General features: G+C 38.8%; 1 protein-coding gene across 6 annotated transcripts; it reads right to left on the bottom strand.

The window, feature by feature from the left end:
• Positions 1-2,314: 2,314 nt before the first annotated feature.
• On the bottom strand, positions 2,315-13,291 carry UPP1 (uridine phosphorylase 1). Of its 6 annotated transcripts, XM_068671048.1 has the most exons (9): positions 13,070-13,291; positions 12,924-12,952; positions 11,414-11,478; positions 8,610-8,727; positions 7,961-8,119; positions 6,810-6,924; positions 6,066-6,275; positions 4,450-4,596; positions 2,315-2,976 (listed from the first exon to the last, which is right to left on the bottom strand). In XM_068671048.1, exons 3-9 carry the CDS (start codon positions 11,464-11,466, stop codon positions 2,837-2,839), a joined length of 942 nt encoding a protein of 313 aa, XP_068527149.1. In that variant the 5' UTR covers positions 11,467-11,478; positions 12,924-12,952; positions 13,070-13,291; the 3' UTR covers positions 2,315-2,836. The 6 variants fall into 6 exon arrangements, with proteins under 6 accessions (XP_068527149.1, XP_068527151.1, XP_068527148.1 ...); XM_068671050.1 differs by lacking the exon at positions 12,924-12,952 and having other exon boundaries at positions 13,083-13,291; XM_068671047.1 differs by having other exon boundaries at positions 12,924-13,290.
• Positions 13,292-17,044: the final 3,753 nt, after the last annotated feature.

The following is a 17,044-nucleotide window of genomic DNA, read 5'->3' as shown; positions in this document are numbered from 1 at the left end:
TAAACTGCAGGTCTTTAAGAGTTTGATTCAGGAGCATATTCAGATCCACGAGGGCTTGAGATGAAAATGCAACTATTACAAAACCCACTGACAAGCCCTTGAAAGGACTCAGGAAGAACATTTAGAAATATATCGCACATTAAATGTGTATAATTACATTTTCAGGAAATACTGAATATATCCTCAGGTAAGAATTATTTTACTTATTTTTTAGAGGATAAAAGCTTTCATACTCTAAGCACTTTTGGCAATAGGTCATTCTGTAATCTTCATTTTAGGACTTCTCATAACTTCTATTAAAGGAAATCTTTCTCTGAAGTACTTCAAGATGCCAAAAACAGAGATTTATTTCTTCAAATCCCTAATCAAGTTACTGGCCATTCTCAGCCTCTTTCAAATGTGAAATAAATATGTTTTAACCTGCTTTCATCATGGTTCAACCATTTCTTTAACAGAAAGTAGGGGTAAGGCCAGAAGAATACCAGGAATCAATAAACAGACCATCGGTAGAAACCCAGCTGTTTTCTCCCTTCATGTTTCCATCTTAGTTATATCTTCTGCCTTCCTCCTTGGCTTTTATCCCTTCTGATCTCTGCACTAACCTGATTCTGTAGTGTGTTTCTAGGTAGATCATGACACAGACAGCAGAAGTGGGCCTTTGGTTTGAAATGGAGCTTTCTGGTGTTTGCAGGATTTGTAGATGTACCAAGAGATGCTGCACCATCTATCATCAAACATGCATTGCAAGTTCTTTTTAACTTTAAAAATATCACTGCTCCAAATCCTAATTCATGTTCTGCAGCCTACATATGCTGATTTTCTATATGATACATAAAGAATAATAAGTGGCTGACATTAAAGATTAATTTGCATATAAAAGCCTGTTAAATATTTTAGAATTCTTTATGGACCTCTCTGTAAAACCCACAGGAAGGTAGCTGCACCACCGGATGCACACAGCTGAGTCATTTCTTTATCTTTCTGTCCAGCTGCAGTCACCAGGGATAATGCAATTGTTCTTATCAGGGTAGCTTTCTGGCAAGTTTCCTGTGAAGTTAAGAGGAGGGGTTTTTTGCATGTAGGATGTGTTTATGTAGCACCTTCTTATATTAGGAATACAGTATTACAGGATGGTGAACGGTGGAAAACAACAGGACACTTGGTTTCCTTTGATTTCTAATTTTCTTTTTCTTAAACCATACATCCCCTTACTTCACCTTTAGAAAGCACAGAAGAAAAATATTTTATCAGGAAGAAAAGTACAACGTCCTAAGGAGCAGTGGGAAGGAGAACATGGAAGGAGAGTCTGCTGAGGGCTGTCTCTTCCAAACCCATACCAACCAACTCCGTGTAGGCTCCTTGTCAGCCTTGAGGGTGGCACGTTGCTTCTTATGCAATCCCATTTTTACTTCCTTCCTACTGGTCTGGGAACAGGAGGTTGCAGGCAAGAATGCTCTTTGCCACACAGTTCCTGGGGACCTCACAGGGTTTCACACAATGCCCAGGCAACTACTGGGCACAGCTAACCACAGATTTTCCTTTTCTTTTTTTAAGTAAGGGAGGAACAGTTCAAACAAAATGTGGAATCCTTCCCTCCCACCTCCTTCCGTCAACCAGGGGAAATGAAAATAAGCTCTTTAGAAAAGCTTACCTTTGTCGTATATCCTGAACATAAAATGAGAAAATCTGTTTTTAAAACTGAAAGGGGACTAAATTAGTAAATCACAGGAATTTAAACCATGTTTGGATATTAAAAAAAAAAAAAAAAAAAAAAGCAGCTGGAGCTGCTTAGAGAAAGCTGCCGTAGAGAAAGAGATAAACACATTTTTCTTTAGTTGACCACATATTTATACTCTAACCACAAAGCAGCAATGACCATGATTTAAAAATAAGAATAAAAAATAAGTGCTAGGCCAATGAGTGCAGAAAACTTTGTAGAAATAGTTTCGGTGGCATGTACAGTCAATAGGTATTCTCCCTTTTTCCTGAAGAAGTTGCATGAGTAGAGATGAAAACCAATTCAAAAAGGAACAAAATGTGAGGAAGAAAATGAACTACCGTCATGCAGCCCTGTCAAGATGCTGTGCATCTCCTGAATGCCTTTGGTTCCTCTTCACTCAGCAGGAGCCAGGATTCAGCAAAAGATTTCAAGTTCTTCAATGCAAAATTCTAGTGTGTTTCCTGGATGCTGATTCAATGGCATAGTTAAAATAGGACATGAATGACCTTATTGGGTTAATTCAGGATCTCAGAAGTACAGATGTTCAACAGCTAAGTGTCAAGTCCTTAATGCTGAGGAAATTTAGTCTCACACTTTGCAATTTCATGAAATTTTAATATATGAAAATAATACTGTTTATCTGTCAAGGTCTGGAAAAAATAATCTACATTCACTCTAAGTTTTCTTTATAAAGTAAAGCAACAAAGGCAATTATATATATATATTTAAAATACAATGTGAAAGGATTAGCATTCTTAAGTTAATTTTAATTTGGTGGTTTGCAAGTACTTTGCAAGACACATTTGATTTTCTTCTTAGCAGCAGGGATAAATAAAGCTTTTTCATACATTATAGCAAGCTTGTTCTTCACAACAGATCCACTTTCCAGTTCACAGAAATGTGAGTCTTAAATCCCAGCAACACAAAACTAAATTAATCTTAACTGAAGTCCATTCAGCACATTCAGTTTCCAGAGCACATTGACATAACGTGATTAACTTCCACAGACACAGAGAATGCTGTAAGCTATTCTGAAGCAAAAGATCTTTAATGCACTGAAGTCATAACTTCAGCTGTGTAAAAGCCTTCTGCTTCTAAAAACCAAAGATGGAAATTTCATACTTTCCCAAGACTTTTCTTAATGAAATATCCCACTAATTTCTGCGGTCTCTGCTGGTACTCCACAAGTATGTCATGTGAGCTGCTAATCTGATCCCCTTCAAGACGATTCAGAAGAGTGACACACACTACAGCAGCTAGAAATGAAAAGACAGGAATGAAATGAACAGATAGGAATGACATTCTGGCACTTCAACCGTCCAAACTGATAAACATTTGAACAAACAGCTATGAGATGAGAACATGTGATAGAAAACAAACCCTAGAAAACAGTGTACAGTACCATAAAACACTACAGGACTAGCATGCTATGGATGACATTAAAAAAAGTTACAAAAATTTTAAGACAACTGATCAATACATTAGCAGAGCAAGAGCTCTTAGGCATCTCCAGATACTCATTATACTCACAGCTCATGTTTTTCTAGATAGGAATTATATTTCGTAACTATCCAGGGCTTGACTGGTAGGAACTGATCAGAGAACTGTCTGTTCTAGCAGATACTTGCTGCCCACTGTCATCTACCTTACCCCTAACTCGAATTCCTGCACTGTAAATCCAGGAGTCAGCAGATAAACTGTTTCAGCATTTGTGGGAGCCTGGAAAATAGATGAGGATCTTGTGGATTATCTCAGGCTAACCTCCTACTTTTTGATAACCAGAGCACCAAATCCCTCCCTTCACTCAAGCTGATCTCTACCGTTGTTCTTCTGTACCTGGGCTTCTGCTAGTGATAGTTTGCAGAGCATGAACATTAACACACGTTGCAAACTTCCAAAGTAGAGACAGCAAAAAGGAGCGCTACCTAATAGCTTACTGATACCATGGGCTAGATTTTTAATGACTCTCATGTCAGTTAGAACAGAAGGTGTTCAATATAAGTATCGGCCTTTTTCCTTGTTTTTGTTAATTTCCTTCTCCTTGTACCTAAGGAAGTTTGAGAAACGAAGATGTTTTGAATTAGCAGATTCTCTGCCAAGGAAAGTGAGAGACTACAGTTAACATGGTAAGTGAATAGATGTTGCATTGCATCATATTTAATTGTTTTTTGTTTTTTTTTTTTTCTTCACTAAAATTCACTGAAAATTAGCTTGTGAAAAAATATTAAAATCTCATTTTATAATTAGGAATGGTTTATTCATGATGCTTCCAAAGATCTTTAACTATTTAAGAATTACAGCTCTAAGTCTACACAAAATATATCAGTTTTCAATTTGATATGAATGTATAGGAAGTGATTAAAATTTTACTTATATGAGAATCAGCTGCTTGATTAAATTAACCAGGTGCTTCCAGCAAACTTCAAGAACTAAATGAATAAAGCAAATTAGTTCTATAGGGTAATTAGGTACTTTTATGATTTGTGTGCTTGCCAAGGGCTGGAATAACAAATGACCAGGCCTAAACTATACAAGAAATATGAGAAGCAGTTTGCATAAGATTTTAATACATATGACACAAATCAAGCAGTTACAGTAACAGAACTATAACCAGAGATGTTTCATGCAGAAGGTCTATTAAAGCCACATTCACGGTTTGTGCCAGAAATTGCCAGCACTGCAGAAAAAAAATCCTCTAGCTTGAATAAAGCAAATTCATGTTAGCTTACCTCTGACACCACTCAGATTGCACATTGCAGCAAAGACAGAAGATTCCATCTCAATGTTTCTGACACCAGAATCATAAGCTGCTTTCAAATATTGCAGTTTCTCTTCTTCATTGTATAAGCAGATTGCACCATCCAACCTGCCCTGTCCTGCAAAGCCATTTTGGAGAAATTTTCAGATTGAGGACGTCACAGAACAATTCAATTTCTAAAATATCCAATTATTGCAGTTTCCCCTATGCAGTGTCCAGGCTTTACTACTATTTACTACTACTGTCTTTTTCACATGCAAGAGAAATAAGACGAAGTGACTCTTAGCTATTTTTAGAGTTTCTGTGTATTACTTGCATTTTTTATAATATGACTCACAGTAACTTAATTGGTCTTCTCCATCTTAAACTGTCAAATTCATAAACAGGAAAATGTAACAAGTAGTTTCTCCCATGTGAGACGTGTCAGAACTCTGCAATAAACTACATCTCCTTTAAGTGGTACAGAAGTGCTGCACTTTTTCCTGCATGTTTAATCATTGCCTAGAAGTACTGCCAGGCCTCAAAATGTCTTTCTGATAGTACCTTACAAAGGTAGGAGGTGAGGAGTCTCTTAAGCTAAATAGTGAATACTAGCACCATTCTTTGAGAAAATTAGTTTGTTCAAATTAAGACTAATGCCTACAGATAAAATGGTAGCACCTTACCTACAGTATAGTTAAATGACACAGTGATTTACACAGTATCCTTTTGTTTTCAGGAGGTGTATTCCTAAATTGATGTCCCTGAGCTTTTTTTCAGTTCTTGTTTATGTATTGAGAACATTCCTGATGCTTTTTTTTTTTTTAGGTGTTGCTTGGCCCTGCTTTTTGTGTCTGAAAAGATACACAAACTGACATTGTCTGCTTCTGACCCACCTTGTAGACTAGTAACAATGTGCGTTCCCCTGCGCATTGCACCCTTAGTCACCTCACACTGCCAGTAACTGCTAGAGAAAGCAGTATCAGGTGCAGTCTACAATCCGTTGTCACAAGATTTGGAAGATTTTTATTAACAGATCTGGGAGACCAGAAAAGCAACTGAATGTCTACATGCTAATCCATAGTAAGCCTTGGAGGTTTGCCTCTCCTGTGTAGCAAGACTGACACAACTCAGCTAAATATTGTTTTCAGTTGTGCATGGGAAACAAGTTTCGACATTTCCTTTAGGGAAAAAACAAACAAACAAACAAAATTTAGATATTGAACTAGTTGGGAAACAAAACAAAACAGATACAAGTGACTCCTCTTGTACTCTTGGATGCCTCAGTAAATTTCAGAAATTTTGTGACAGACATACCTAACAGACAAGTTCATGAAAATTGTATAGTGGACTATAAGCATTTCAGAGGACCTGTTTGAGGTGAGTAGAATAATTCCCCACAAAATTAAAAGTTTGATACAGCAAATTGCTAAGCACAGTGTTTGATTTTAAGTATATTAAAACATCTGCTAATTATAGTCAACAGGACAGCTCAAAGTGTGGGATGTGGTATTTTCATTGGACTAGAACTTTAATGTTAAAATACAGTTCAGTAGGCATTTGTTGCTGCTTATCAATATGCTGCTGTTGGCCTGTTGCCAGCCTTACCTTCATAGAAATCCAAAGTGCACATAGTGTTTCCAATGACGGTATTGAATTCATTGATTTCTTTACTGCACTGCATCAGCTCTTTGGCTAGCTCTTCATCTAGATTTGTGCTGCGAATTATGGTTTTTCCCAGAACAACCTGTTCAAACTGAGGTTTGAAGGTGGCATCTACAGACTGCCTAGTGATAACCACTGAGCCTGGCTCCAGACCTGCAGTAAAAAGAAACAGACACAACTGCATAATGTAGTTAATGCTTAGTTTCCACAGACATGAAAACACACATCTCGACCCTATCCTGCTTCTTTTAAAGGTGTCCCTTAACTCACCAAGAGTTTTTCTTTGTGCGTGCCTAACTGCTTCAGTTTATTATTGCAAATGTTTTTGAAAGAATGAAATTTTGACATTTCTCTCTTAGATTCTTTCTTATCTATGTTATTTCATACAGGGCAGGAATGTCCTTCTCACTTTGTCAAATCTCTTCCATGCACTTTGTCTATCCAGAGAAGCTGATAGTACCTTTCCTTGCAAAATTATAGAAGCAACACAATTCATTGTTTCATACAGAAGGACAATTAGGAACAGGGAATAAAAGAAAAGATACAAGATTAAATGTATTCAGTCTCCTGCAGACAACTGTTTTTACCATCAATCACTTACTTTCAAAGAGACATTCTACTCCCCTATATTCCTACATCCCTACATTCTTTGGTTTGAAGAAAAAAGGAAATCAAGAGGGGAAATACCTATTCCACCCGAGGTGCCAATGCGAATAAGGGTTATGTTGGAACACTTGGCATGATACAACAGTTTGATCAGCTCGTGCAACATGATTGATATAGAAGGAATGCCCATACCGTGCTGAAATGAAAGCAGAAATTCATGTTCGACATTCACATAGACAATGCAAAATACATATGGAAGAAGGAGTTAGATGATATCTCCCTCTTGATACTTTCTTCCAAATGTCTCTTAACTACCTCTGGCAAAAACCCTAACCTTATGGGCCTACTGAAGAAACTTTGAACAACAAATAGAAGGACTCACACTGAATTTACAGACTATGAATGAAGTTCAATATTTCTAAGAATCCTGAATCACAACCTATTTACATTCTCAAAATTACAATCAGTGTCCTTTCCTAAGTTTTCAAATGTCCTTCATCACAGAACTTGTCTTAAACACAAGAAAAACCCCACTCTGATTTTTTACCAACCTGAAATGCTAGTGACTAGTTAAGCTAAAGGTTTTCAAAACACAGTTGTTCCTATTTAGTCACAAAGTTAGCAAAGTGTAAGTCCACCTCAACATGCTTGATAATGTCAGAGTGATACTACAGTTTTATGTTGCGATTCAAGTGTGTAGTTTGTCTACAAATAAAGCTACAAGTTTTAAAATGAGTTGGCAGCACAAGTACCATGGAATACTACTCTTAAGCTAAGGGAACACATTTGAAAATGCCACTGTAGGTATTTAGCTCTGGATGTGATACAGACATTTTTTCAAATGCCCCACATACACCAAGTGATCTTGTTTTTTCCATTATTCAGGATAGTGAGTAGGGATAAGACAACAGTCAGTCTGCTCAAAACATTTTTAAGGCTGTTCCTGCAACACCTCAGGGGTATGCAGAGGGAAAATAAGACAAGAAGGGAATTAGGGTTTTGGAGACCTGCCCTTATACAAGAAAGGGCTAAAAAGGAATTCTTAATTAGCCAATGGGACTATTTTGAACATGGCTGAAACCCCTTTAAAACCTGATTCTATTAAGTGTTTAAAAGGAATATGCATTCATATCTTCTACTTTGAACTGCATCACAGAACTGTGGCCAGTATGATGTATGTGAGGTATCTGGACACTTTTACATTCCAGTTCTGTGTTTGAATGGTCACTTACACTGACTGACAAAACAGGTCCCACTTTGTACATTGCATAACGGTCAGTTCCCGCACAGATGTTAGGATAGTCACCATCGTGGCTCCCAAGTCCCAGTTCTTCAGCTATGTAGGCAATAAAAGCTTTCATCCGTGATGGACTTCCTCCAACACATACAAACTGTTGTGGATGGAATTCAACAAAACAAAATCACTTGTATGATTCAGGTTATCAAAGAACATGCAAAGATAAACATAAGTATGCAAACATCTGAAGTTAGCACAAAGCTATTCACAGATGTGGTTCTTCTCATAATTATTCTAAAAGGCTATTAAGAAAAATTATTAAAAAATATATATATTTATATACAGCATCCAAAGGCTTCATCCTGTTTAAATTAGTATAATAGAGATATTGACTTCAAAGTCTCCAAAAGGAATTCTACCTGTATAGAGACTACAGCATTTGTCTTTTCACTATATGAAGAGACAGCCAGAAACTATTATCCTCAATTGATACTGATAGTAGCAAAAACTTGCAAGTCTTATTTCCTTTTCACTCCTTCCTCAATTGGTGATATGCTGCCTTGTTTAATCTTATTTTGAAGACAGCTGTATTCTCCCTTCTGCAGAAAAGCCTTAGGCTTGCCGAATGAAATGCAGCTTCTTACCTTTACATCTCCGAACAACGCAGGAAAATCATGGGTACCAGTCCCAAGAGCAAAATGGTACAGGATGTCTTCTTTCATTTTCTCCAGGTGAGGGTTACAAAGATGGATCGCATTCCCTCTGTCAGGACAGCAGCATTGTGAAACATAACAAATATACACAAAAAAGTATATAAAATAGATCCTAATTTTCCAAATTCAAGCAGTAAAAGTTGGGAAATCCCACATCTAAGCATGTCTGCACTATCCTATCACACGTTACATTAGGGAAATCCTAAATTTCATAACACCTTCAATTGCATAACGAATCACATCTGATATTGAACATTGCACAGATGCAATTGCTGAAGAATAGCCTAGGCAGCAGGAAGCATTTACAAGAGTACAAACTTTACCTTGAACAATATTAAAGGTGTGAACCAGTGCAGGGCATTATGAGGAGCAGAGCAATGGGAATAGGACCAGGGAATATTCCATAGGCCACCTTACCAGATTGGCAGTCTACAACAAAGTTGAAAAGCAAACTCTGACCCCTTTGTGTTTTGAGTGATCCTCCTAGCCACTTGAGAAGGGTGGGAAGTCTTGGGCGTTGCAGACAGGCCCAAAGAGAATATCTGGCAATTTGGCTCACTGTAACTCTGTCATCCAGCCAGGAGGAAAGAATCAACATCCTGAAATCAGTAGCAAGAGTACAGAGGAGCGGAAATAGGACAGGAAAGAAGCAAATGGTAATCTGAAGCAAAGAAAAACCATGTAAGAGAAAAATAGTTCAAGAAAAAGGGAAAGAGAGGAAAATGTAAGAAGAATTCACTTCCTTTTAAGTTGCTTCTTCTAAGGAAGTGATACACCTTAAAAAAAAAAAAAATCTTTTTGAAGAATCAGGAAATGCCAAAGCAATGAGGGAAAACTGAACTATTTAGCATGTGGTAATTGCCTTCATGGAAAATTTGGTAGTGGACTAAGCAAGCTAAATGATTCATAAAACATCTTCCTTCTGTGCTTGATGTTTTAAGTTCAGTGGAAACAAGTAGGAAAGACTAGTCAATAATAACAAGCTAAAATAAAATACCAACCAATACTTCAAAGCAGTTTTTGAGAGATGAAATCAAGAACTAAATATCTTCCAGACACAAGAAGATGACTTAATAGCTTAATGAACGCTCACTGCAGTCACAGCACGGCTCAGCAAATTCAGACTGCTTTGTCAGAGAAGACAAACGAAAGAGTTTGCCTGGAGTTTATGCAAAAAAAAAAAAAAAAAAGACTTTGCAGGAACAACTCTGGAGACTACACATAGGCGTTAGTGTTATTTTAGATGTTTTAGGTTATCATGTCTGTCTTCTAATTCTTCTCAGAAGGGCTGTGATTTCCTGTAGGTTCCATGTCTTTATGTACCAATCCTGTCCAGGATGTACTAGATACCTTTAGAAGTCTAAAATCTGCTAGCTGCCCATACTGAGTTCACTGAGTTGTTCAAAAAGCAAAGAATATAGTTACAATCCCAAAGTTAAATCATTTCTGTTCTTGAAACTCTCTAATGCCACTAACTACTCAGCAGCAGCCATTACAGCCAACATAATACACCCTGATCCACCCTGTTTGTCTCTGCCCACCACCAACTACTGCCCTCAGCAACCAAAAGAGCAGCCTAATAACATGGATGGTTCCTCTCCTCTCCTTCCACCCAGCTCATCCTCTTCTTCAAGGAAGTTGTAAACTCTGAGAGAAATAAAGAGTAGGTTACTGCACTTCAGCAAGGAGCAGACAGGAGATGGCCAGCTCACATGAGCAGAATTCCCAGGCTGCCCTCTCTGAACAATTCCTGTTAGTTAGGCGTTGTGAGACTCTCCTCCCATACCTAATGCAGATGAAATAGCTGCCTGTGATGGTGTTTACTGAAATGGCTTTTAGGTACAAATAGGATATGACTTGAAATTGCTTTACAATTTGTTCTCAGACAAGCAAAAAATATTTCCTTCATTATGAGAATGCCAGCAATAAAAGCTTCTCTCCAGGAAATAAACTGGAAAAAGGCGAGGCCTCTGTTAAAAGTACTGAGAAAGTCAAGCGGTATGTGCCAACACCACTGTCTTCACGCCTGGCCTACACAGAGCTTCCTTCCTCAGCTGTGTCTGTATTTTACCTTTTTCATCCCATATCCAACCAGCAATGCTCTTCAACCCATGTCTCACTGCAGTTACACATTGTTACTAGCTTGCATTTGTTATCTGTCCATCCAAATCTAATTGCAGACTTGGACCCTGGGGTAAAACGAGCAATAAAAGTAAGCATATTACTATCTGTACATGGGACCAATGCCCAGGATTTACAGTAGAGGCAAAGTTTGCCTGATAAAAATCTTGGGCTGTAACTCAATGGAACAGACAATTTATTCCCTCACACTGCTGTAAAGCAAATGTAACTACTGGGGGTTTAAACAGAACATGGATATCTGCAGACTAAACATGCGCATATGATTTTACTAAAAGAAGTTGAAAGTAAAGATGAGACAAAGAGATTGAAATTTTTGTTCATACTCTTCAGGCAGATAGGTCCAGCTATAGGCAGCAACCAAAGTCAACATTTCAACATGTTAAAAATCATATAAGCATCACCTATGCTAAGAAAAAATCACTGCCATGATAAATGAAAAAGGCTATCCAGAAAAGCACTCTGTGTAGATACTTGATCTTATAATCAATATTTGTGTCGTATACTTTATCTTAAATGCCTGTGTAATGATTTTTACAGTTTGAGTAAGAAGGTAAGTGTGAACTTGGACAAGACAATTAATATTTGAATCTTACTTTGAAGACTGTTCATCTTCCTTTTTCTTCTCATTTGAGATCCCAGGAGCCATGTATGCTTTAACCTAGAATTACATTAAAAAAAAAAAAAATGCATCAATAACAGTGATAGAAACCTTCTACAGAGATGACACTGGTATAAATATTAGAACCAAAAAACGATTCAGCCATGCTACAGCTTCTCTAACTCTAGCAAAATGAGCATGTGCCGTTCCTATGGCTGAGCACCACCACTTCCAAAGCACTGACACCGAAACTAACTACTTCCTAACATAATCCCCACCTCACCACAACTTCTGCTGTCCAGTGTAAGCAACACCTGGCTCATGGGCCAGAGAGAGGCAAGCCTCAAAGCTAGGTAGGCAGTCCTCCTCCTTCTATACCTCCCTCATGGTCAGCAGTGGCTGAAACTGGTTTAGTCCCCTTTTACCTCTGCCTCCAGAAGGTCTCCACAGCTCATCTCTAACTGTCATATGCCTGAAACCCGAGTTCCAGGAAACATCTTACTCACTGTATTCTCTTTGTCAAACTCCTCCTACTGATCATAAGAGCATTTCTATCTGGCCCAGCCTCAGGGTGAAGAAGATTAAACCAAATATGAGTCCCAGAAGGTCCAGCACTCTATTCCATCACCCATCTTAAATATCTTTTTTTTTCCCTAATCCATTACCCTAACCTATTAAAAATAAATACAATAAAGCTCCCTTCTGCATTCTCCTTCACATTTGAATAGACAAAAGTATCACTGGGGCTTTGGTACCAATACGACGACAGACGTAATTACAGGATGATTCATTTGTTATTATTTTCAGAAGCGACTAAGGCTACGTGCAGAAGTTGGTTCTTTCTGGAAATGCCCTGACAGGAAGTCTTGAATCACAAAGTTTTGCTCTACCCTCCTTTACCAAGAGCCTGACAGCACGTAGCTACCAGAGGCAGGTTCTCGACTCTTAAAGCCCCGGGGATGGCACCGTAAGGAAACAGAAAGCAACCAGTTTGGCAACAGGATTGCAAACAGGTGAATTTTGAAAGAACTGAAGTACAAAAACAAAATAAAATAAAATAAAAGATGAGGTGAGGATGGCATGTTAAAAGCCACTGAATAAAGGAAATGTATTTGCATTTGCAATGAATTTTATTGAATGGAGTTAAACTTCACATTTACTAGATGCACCGAGCGTGTATCACGATCTGTGAGAAAGGAGGTAAAGCATAAAAATCACGTTTAGAAAAAAGCGGGCATCCTTGGGGCTGCGCGACAGGTGTCAGGAGCGTTGGGGTGCCGCTGCTGGGAGCAGCACAGCGCTTCTCCAGGGCTGTGCCTCCCCGAGGCGCACCACCAAGGGGCCAGGAGACGGGGGGGTGAAGCAGCGAAGCGATCCCTGCGTGCCCACGGCAGACGGCCGAGGATGAAGAGGATGCTCTTCACCTGCCGCCTGGCTTTGAGCACTATCGGCAACGTCCTCGAAATGGCCGCCCGCCTCCCCCCCCCCCCCCCCCCTCCCCTCACCTGCCGGGAACCGCGCCGAGCCCCGCGGCCCCAAGGGTCCCCTCACGGCAGGAGGCGCCCTCACAGGTGCGAGAGGCGGTGAGCGGCGCTTTCCAGCCTTCCTTCGCCGCTTGTACCCTTCCTGCCCGGCGAGAAGGGCTGCCCTTGCCTGCCCAGTACCTCAGCGCCTTGGCGAGGAGTGCCGAGGAGGAAGGGAGGCAGCCGGGTGCCGCTGCTCGCCGCCGGGACTTCGCCTCCCGGCAGGATCCCTGCGGGGGTTCCGCTGCTCAGCCAGGCGTGTGAGAGCCAGGGCAGCACGCTGGGGGGGAGGCCGGTGTCAAAGCGGAGCCCGCTGTGTGGTTTTGAAACATTTCCGTGGAAGCAGAAACCTGAGTCAGCCGGCCACTGCACCACCTAGTGATAATGATGTAATACTCGGAGTAAAAGCTGTCGGCAGGGCTGCGGTCCCGCACGATTGAAACAAGTTCCGAGGAACCTGGAAAAAGAGACTGAAAATACTCTTGCCTAACACTTTCACTGCTCCGTCTTAAAAATCAGAGACTTGACTTTTATGTATAATCTATGAAGAGAGACGCAGGAGTTCTTCAGTAGAAGATAAACTTGTTTCAGTTTCTGTCTTGAATCAGTTGTGTTATACTAAGTGTAAAAGGATTAAAGTATTATCCTTTTCTGTCAATTAGCAAGAAATCTAAACCAAAAATAAACAAACAAAAAACTATAAAGCAGTCTACAAGCACAAAATTAGCATTGCTCCCACCAAACACATTAAGCCCAGAATCCTGAAACATTGCCACAGTGTATTTATCGCAACATCACATGTTGGGACATTTAGAGTCAAACCTCTTAATTTCATATCTCATATCAAAATACTTCGTATGGGAATATAAAAGAGAGAAATCCCCTCCATAAAGATGTGTTTCTAGCCATGAGGTGGAGGTGTACTAAAATAATTGTTCAACAAACTAAGAAAAATCTGGCACCCGTTCAGATTGGCACCTGTTCAAATCTAATAGGTAAAATAGAAGCACAGTCTCCCCATGTATCTTCCTGTTTTCTGTTCCTTGATTATTTGTTAAAGCCTGAAAGTTACGGTAGTATATGACCCAAAATAAGCACCTTAGAAATCTATCTTAATTCTGCAGAGGGAAGTTTTCCTTTAAATAGGCGTATTACTTCCTTTGTCTCAGGATCCATTGAAAAATCTGCTTTGGCTTTCAAGAGGCTGGTCATTCAACTATGCCAAGAGAATAATCAATGTAAATTACTCCTTTTGTAAATAAAGAACAATCAGGTTACCATAGATGCCTTGTCTGAAAAGTTCAATAAATAGTGTATCTCTCTGAATTTAGTAACTGCTTACTGTAGTAACCTTTGCTCTCGGCCACCTCCTGAAAAAGTTATTTAAAATTTAAATTGGTTTTAAGCTTCCTGTTTTTGTAATCTTTGGCTTCCCATTCTCTTTTTTTTTTTTTAGGAAAGATGAAAGTACAAAATATGTCCATAGGTGTTATTTTAGAAGCGTGAAAAATACACCCCTACATAGTAGGACTATGGCGAAATAAATTACAAAAACTGTAACTGGCCTCACTTTTCAGATTTTTATACTGCATGGATAAAAACTTGCATGTATGGAAAGGAAGGCTGTCCTTTCACAACCAAAAGACTACTGTTTCCTGCTCACCACAGAGCATTTTTATAATCAGTAATTCAGCACAGATTTCTCAGACATTCACCTACTGCACTTTGGTTTTCTGTCATTCTGGACATTTAGTGTCATTAAAACTAACAATTGGAGGGAAAAGAAAAAAAAAAAAAAAAGAAAAAAAAGGCACCAATATTGAACTTCTGTTTTTCTAAGTGTTTTTTTTATTCGCTACAGGCTATTGCATGATATGTAGATACGCTCTAAAAATAATATGTAAAGAACTGCAAAATCATAATTCTGTAGTGGCTACTCTTTATGGAAAAAAAAAAAAAAGGATTCATTCTACATCTTTTGCTGAAATCTGCACCTTCATTGCAGACATGAGGATTTAAGAAATAGATATGCAGAAGTCAATGACATTTTACATGCTTAAGATGCATAGACGAATTCAATTTTTGTTTCCATTGCTACACAAAGAAAATTAATGCATATATAACCCTGATCTCTGGAAATATGTTTATATTTAATCTAAAAAGATGGCAGTAATAAGAATAAAGGATGTATTCAGTCATATTAAAATGGAAACAGCCATTAGATGTTCCTCCAGTTAAGCAGTTGCATGTAAAAGGAAATCTATTCTTTATGTATCTAAACTGCCAAATTATTTTTAAATCTGCATCTGGAATTCTCTTTTAAAAGTATTCACATATTCAGTGTATTTGGAAGTAAATCATAAAGTATAACTGCACTTTTGTTTTATCTTTGGGCTTGCAAAGTGATCAGTATTCCAAAACAAATGAAATTATGTCACTTACTATTAAAGACATTCAGCTCAGAGATGGAGCACAATACAGCTAAATAACATTCTAGCATTTAAAACAAGTAAGGCTAGATTGTCGTGAGTGAGTGCCCAGCTTTTTACTTCTGCAGCTCTCTGAAAACCCTTCTAGGCTCAGAAACTTCCGCTGCTTTTCAATGGAACTGATGATGAATTTGAAAACTTAGCCAACTTCATGACTGCATTGACTCAGAAACAAATAAAATAACATAGTTACTGGGTGATAAGGTGGACTTAAACAAAACCTGTCCATACTTGAATTCATTGAAAACTTTTTGATTTGTTACACTACTTTGATTTGATGTCCCTTGAAGAGCTTGTAACTTTTGTTGCTGTTGCATTATGCTGAAGGTACAAACACAAATTCCAGGGTTCACCACTTGCTCTTATAAGGAGAAATCTTAGTCTGAAAAAGCACTTCAGGTTGTTAATATTTTAACTCATGGTACTCAAACTGTGATCTATGAAGACTTGGTTGGCCAACAGTGCAGAGCAAGTGTTTCCTTGGCTTGACTAAGGAAAGCTGAGCATACATTAATGGCACATAAAACAAACTTTTGAGAACTTGAGGAATGTCATGTGGGCAACAGCTAACAGTGACCGAAGTAAAAAAAAAAAAAAAAAAAAAAAAATTTAAAGTAGGATATAGCATACACTTTTAAACTTAAAACCACTACTACAAATATTTCTAAAAACACAACTCTAGTAAAGCAATTGAACAGTGCTGAGTGACCAAAACAGGATCCCAGTTGTCTCTGCCTCAATCAATTGCCTAAAAAATGGACAGTTCTGGACTAAAGCTCCAACATGGAGGAAAATATTCTAAAGCAAGGAAGCTTTACATATCCGACTACTCAAACTAATAAAATTACTCCAGGAAATCTTGTACAGATCTGTCTGTGACAGAGCTAATTTTCTTCCTAGTAGCTGGCATGGTGCTGTTTTGGATTTAGGATGAGAATAGTGGTGATAACACACGGATGGTTTAGTTCTCACAGAGCAGTGCTCACACAGCCTTTCCAGCTCCTTGTGCTGTCCTGCCTGCGAGGGGGCTGGGCGTGCAGCAGGAGCTGGGAGGGGACACAGCCAGGACAGCTGGCCCAAGGGATATCCCAAAACATGTGGCATCATGAGGAACAATAAAACTGAGGGGGGATGGCTGGGCGTGGGGGTGGCTGCTGCTCAGGAACAGGCTGGGCATTGTTCAGCAGGGGGTGAGCAGTTGCATTGTGCATCACTTGCTTTCTATATTCTTTTATCATTATTATTAGCCCTTGGTTTTCTGTCCTGTTAAACTGTCTTTATCTCAAGTAATGAGTTTTTCCCTTTTTTTCCAATTCTCTCCCCCATCCCACTGGTGTGGGGTGAGCAGGGTTGAGCAAGCAGCCGTGTGGTGCTTAGCTGCCTACTGGGTTAAACCACAACAAGATCCTAACAAGAAAAGACTTCAGAAAATAACAATTAGAATTCTCCTCTTCCGGTCAGCATTGAACACCCACACAGGCATTCTTATTTTATGGAACAAATTTTGAGGATTTTGGTGCAGCAAGCACATTTAAGTCTATGTGAACAGGCAATCTACAAATTTGTGAATACTTTTAAGTGCCTATGCTTTTATTTTTCTGTAACATTACTGTC

Source organism: Anas acuta, chromosome 2 (assembly GCF_963932015.1).
Source record: "Anas acuta chromosome 2, bAnaAcu1.1, whole genome shotgun sequence".
Lineage (NCBI taxonomy): Eukaryota > Metazoa > Chordata > Aves > Anseriformes > Anatidae > Anas > Anas acuta.
The sequence above is the reverse complement of the archived record's forward strand: the minus strand, read 5'-3'. Positions and strand labels throughout refer to the sequence as shown.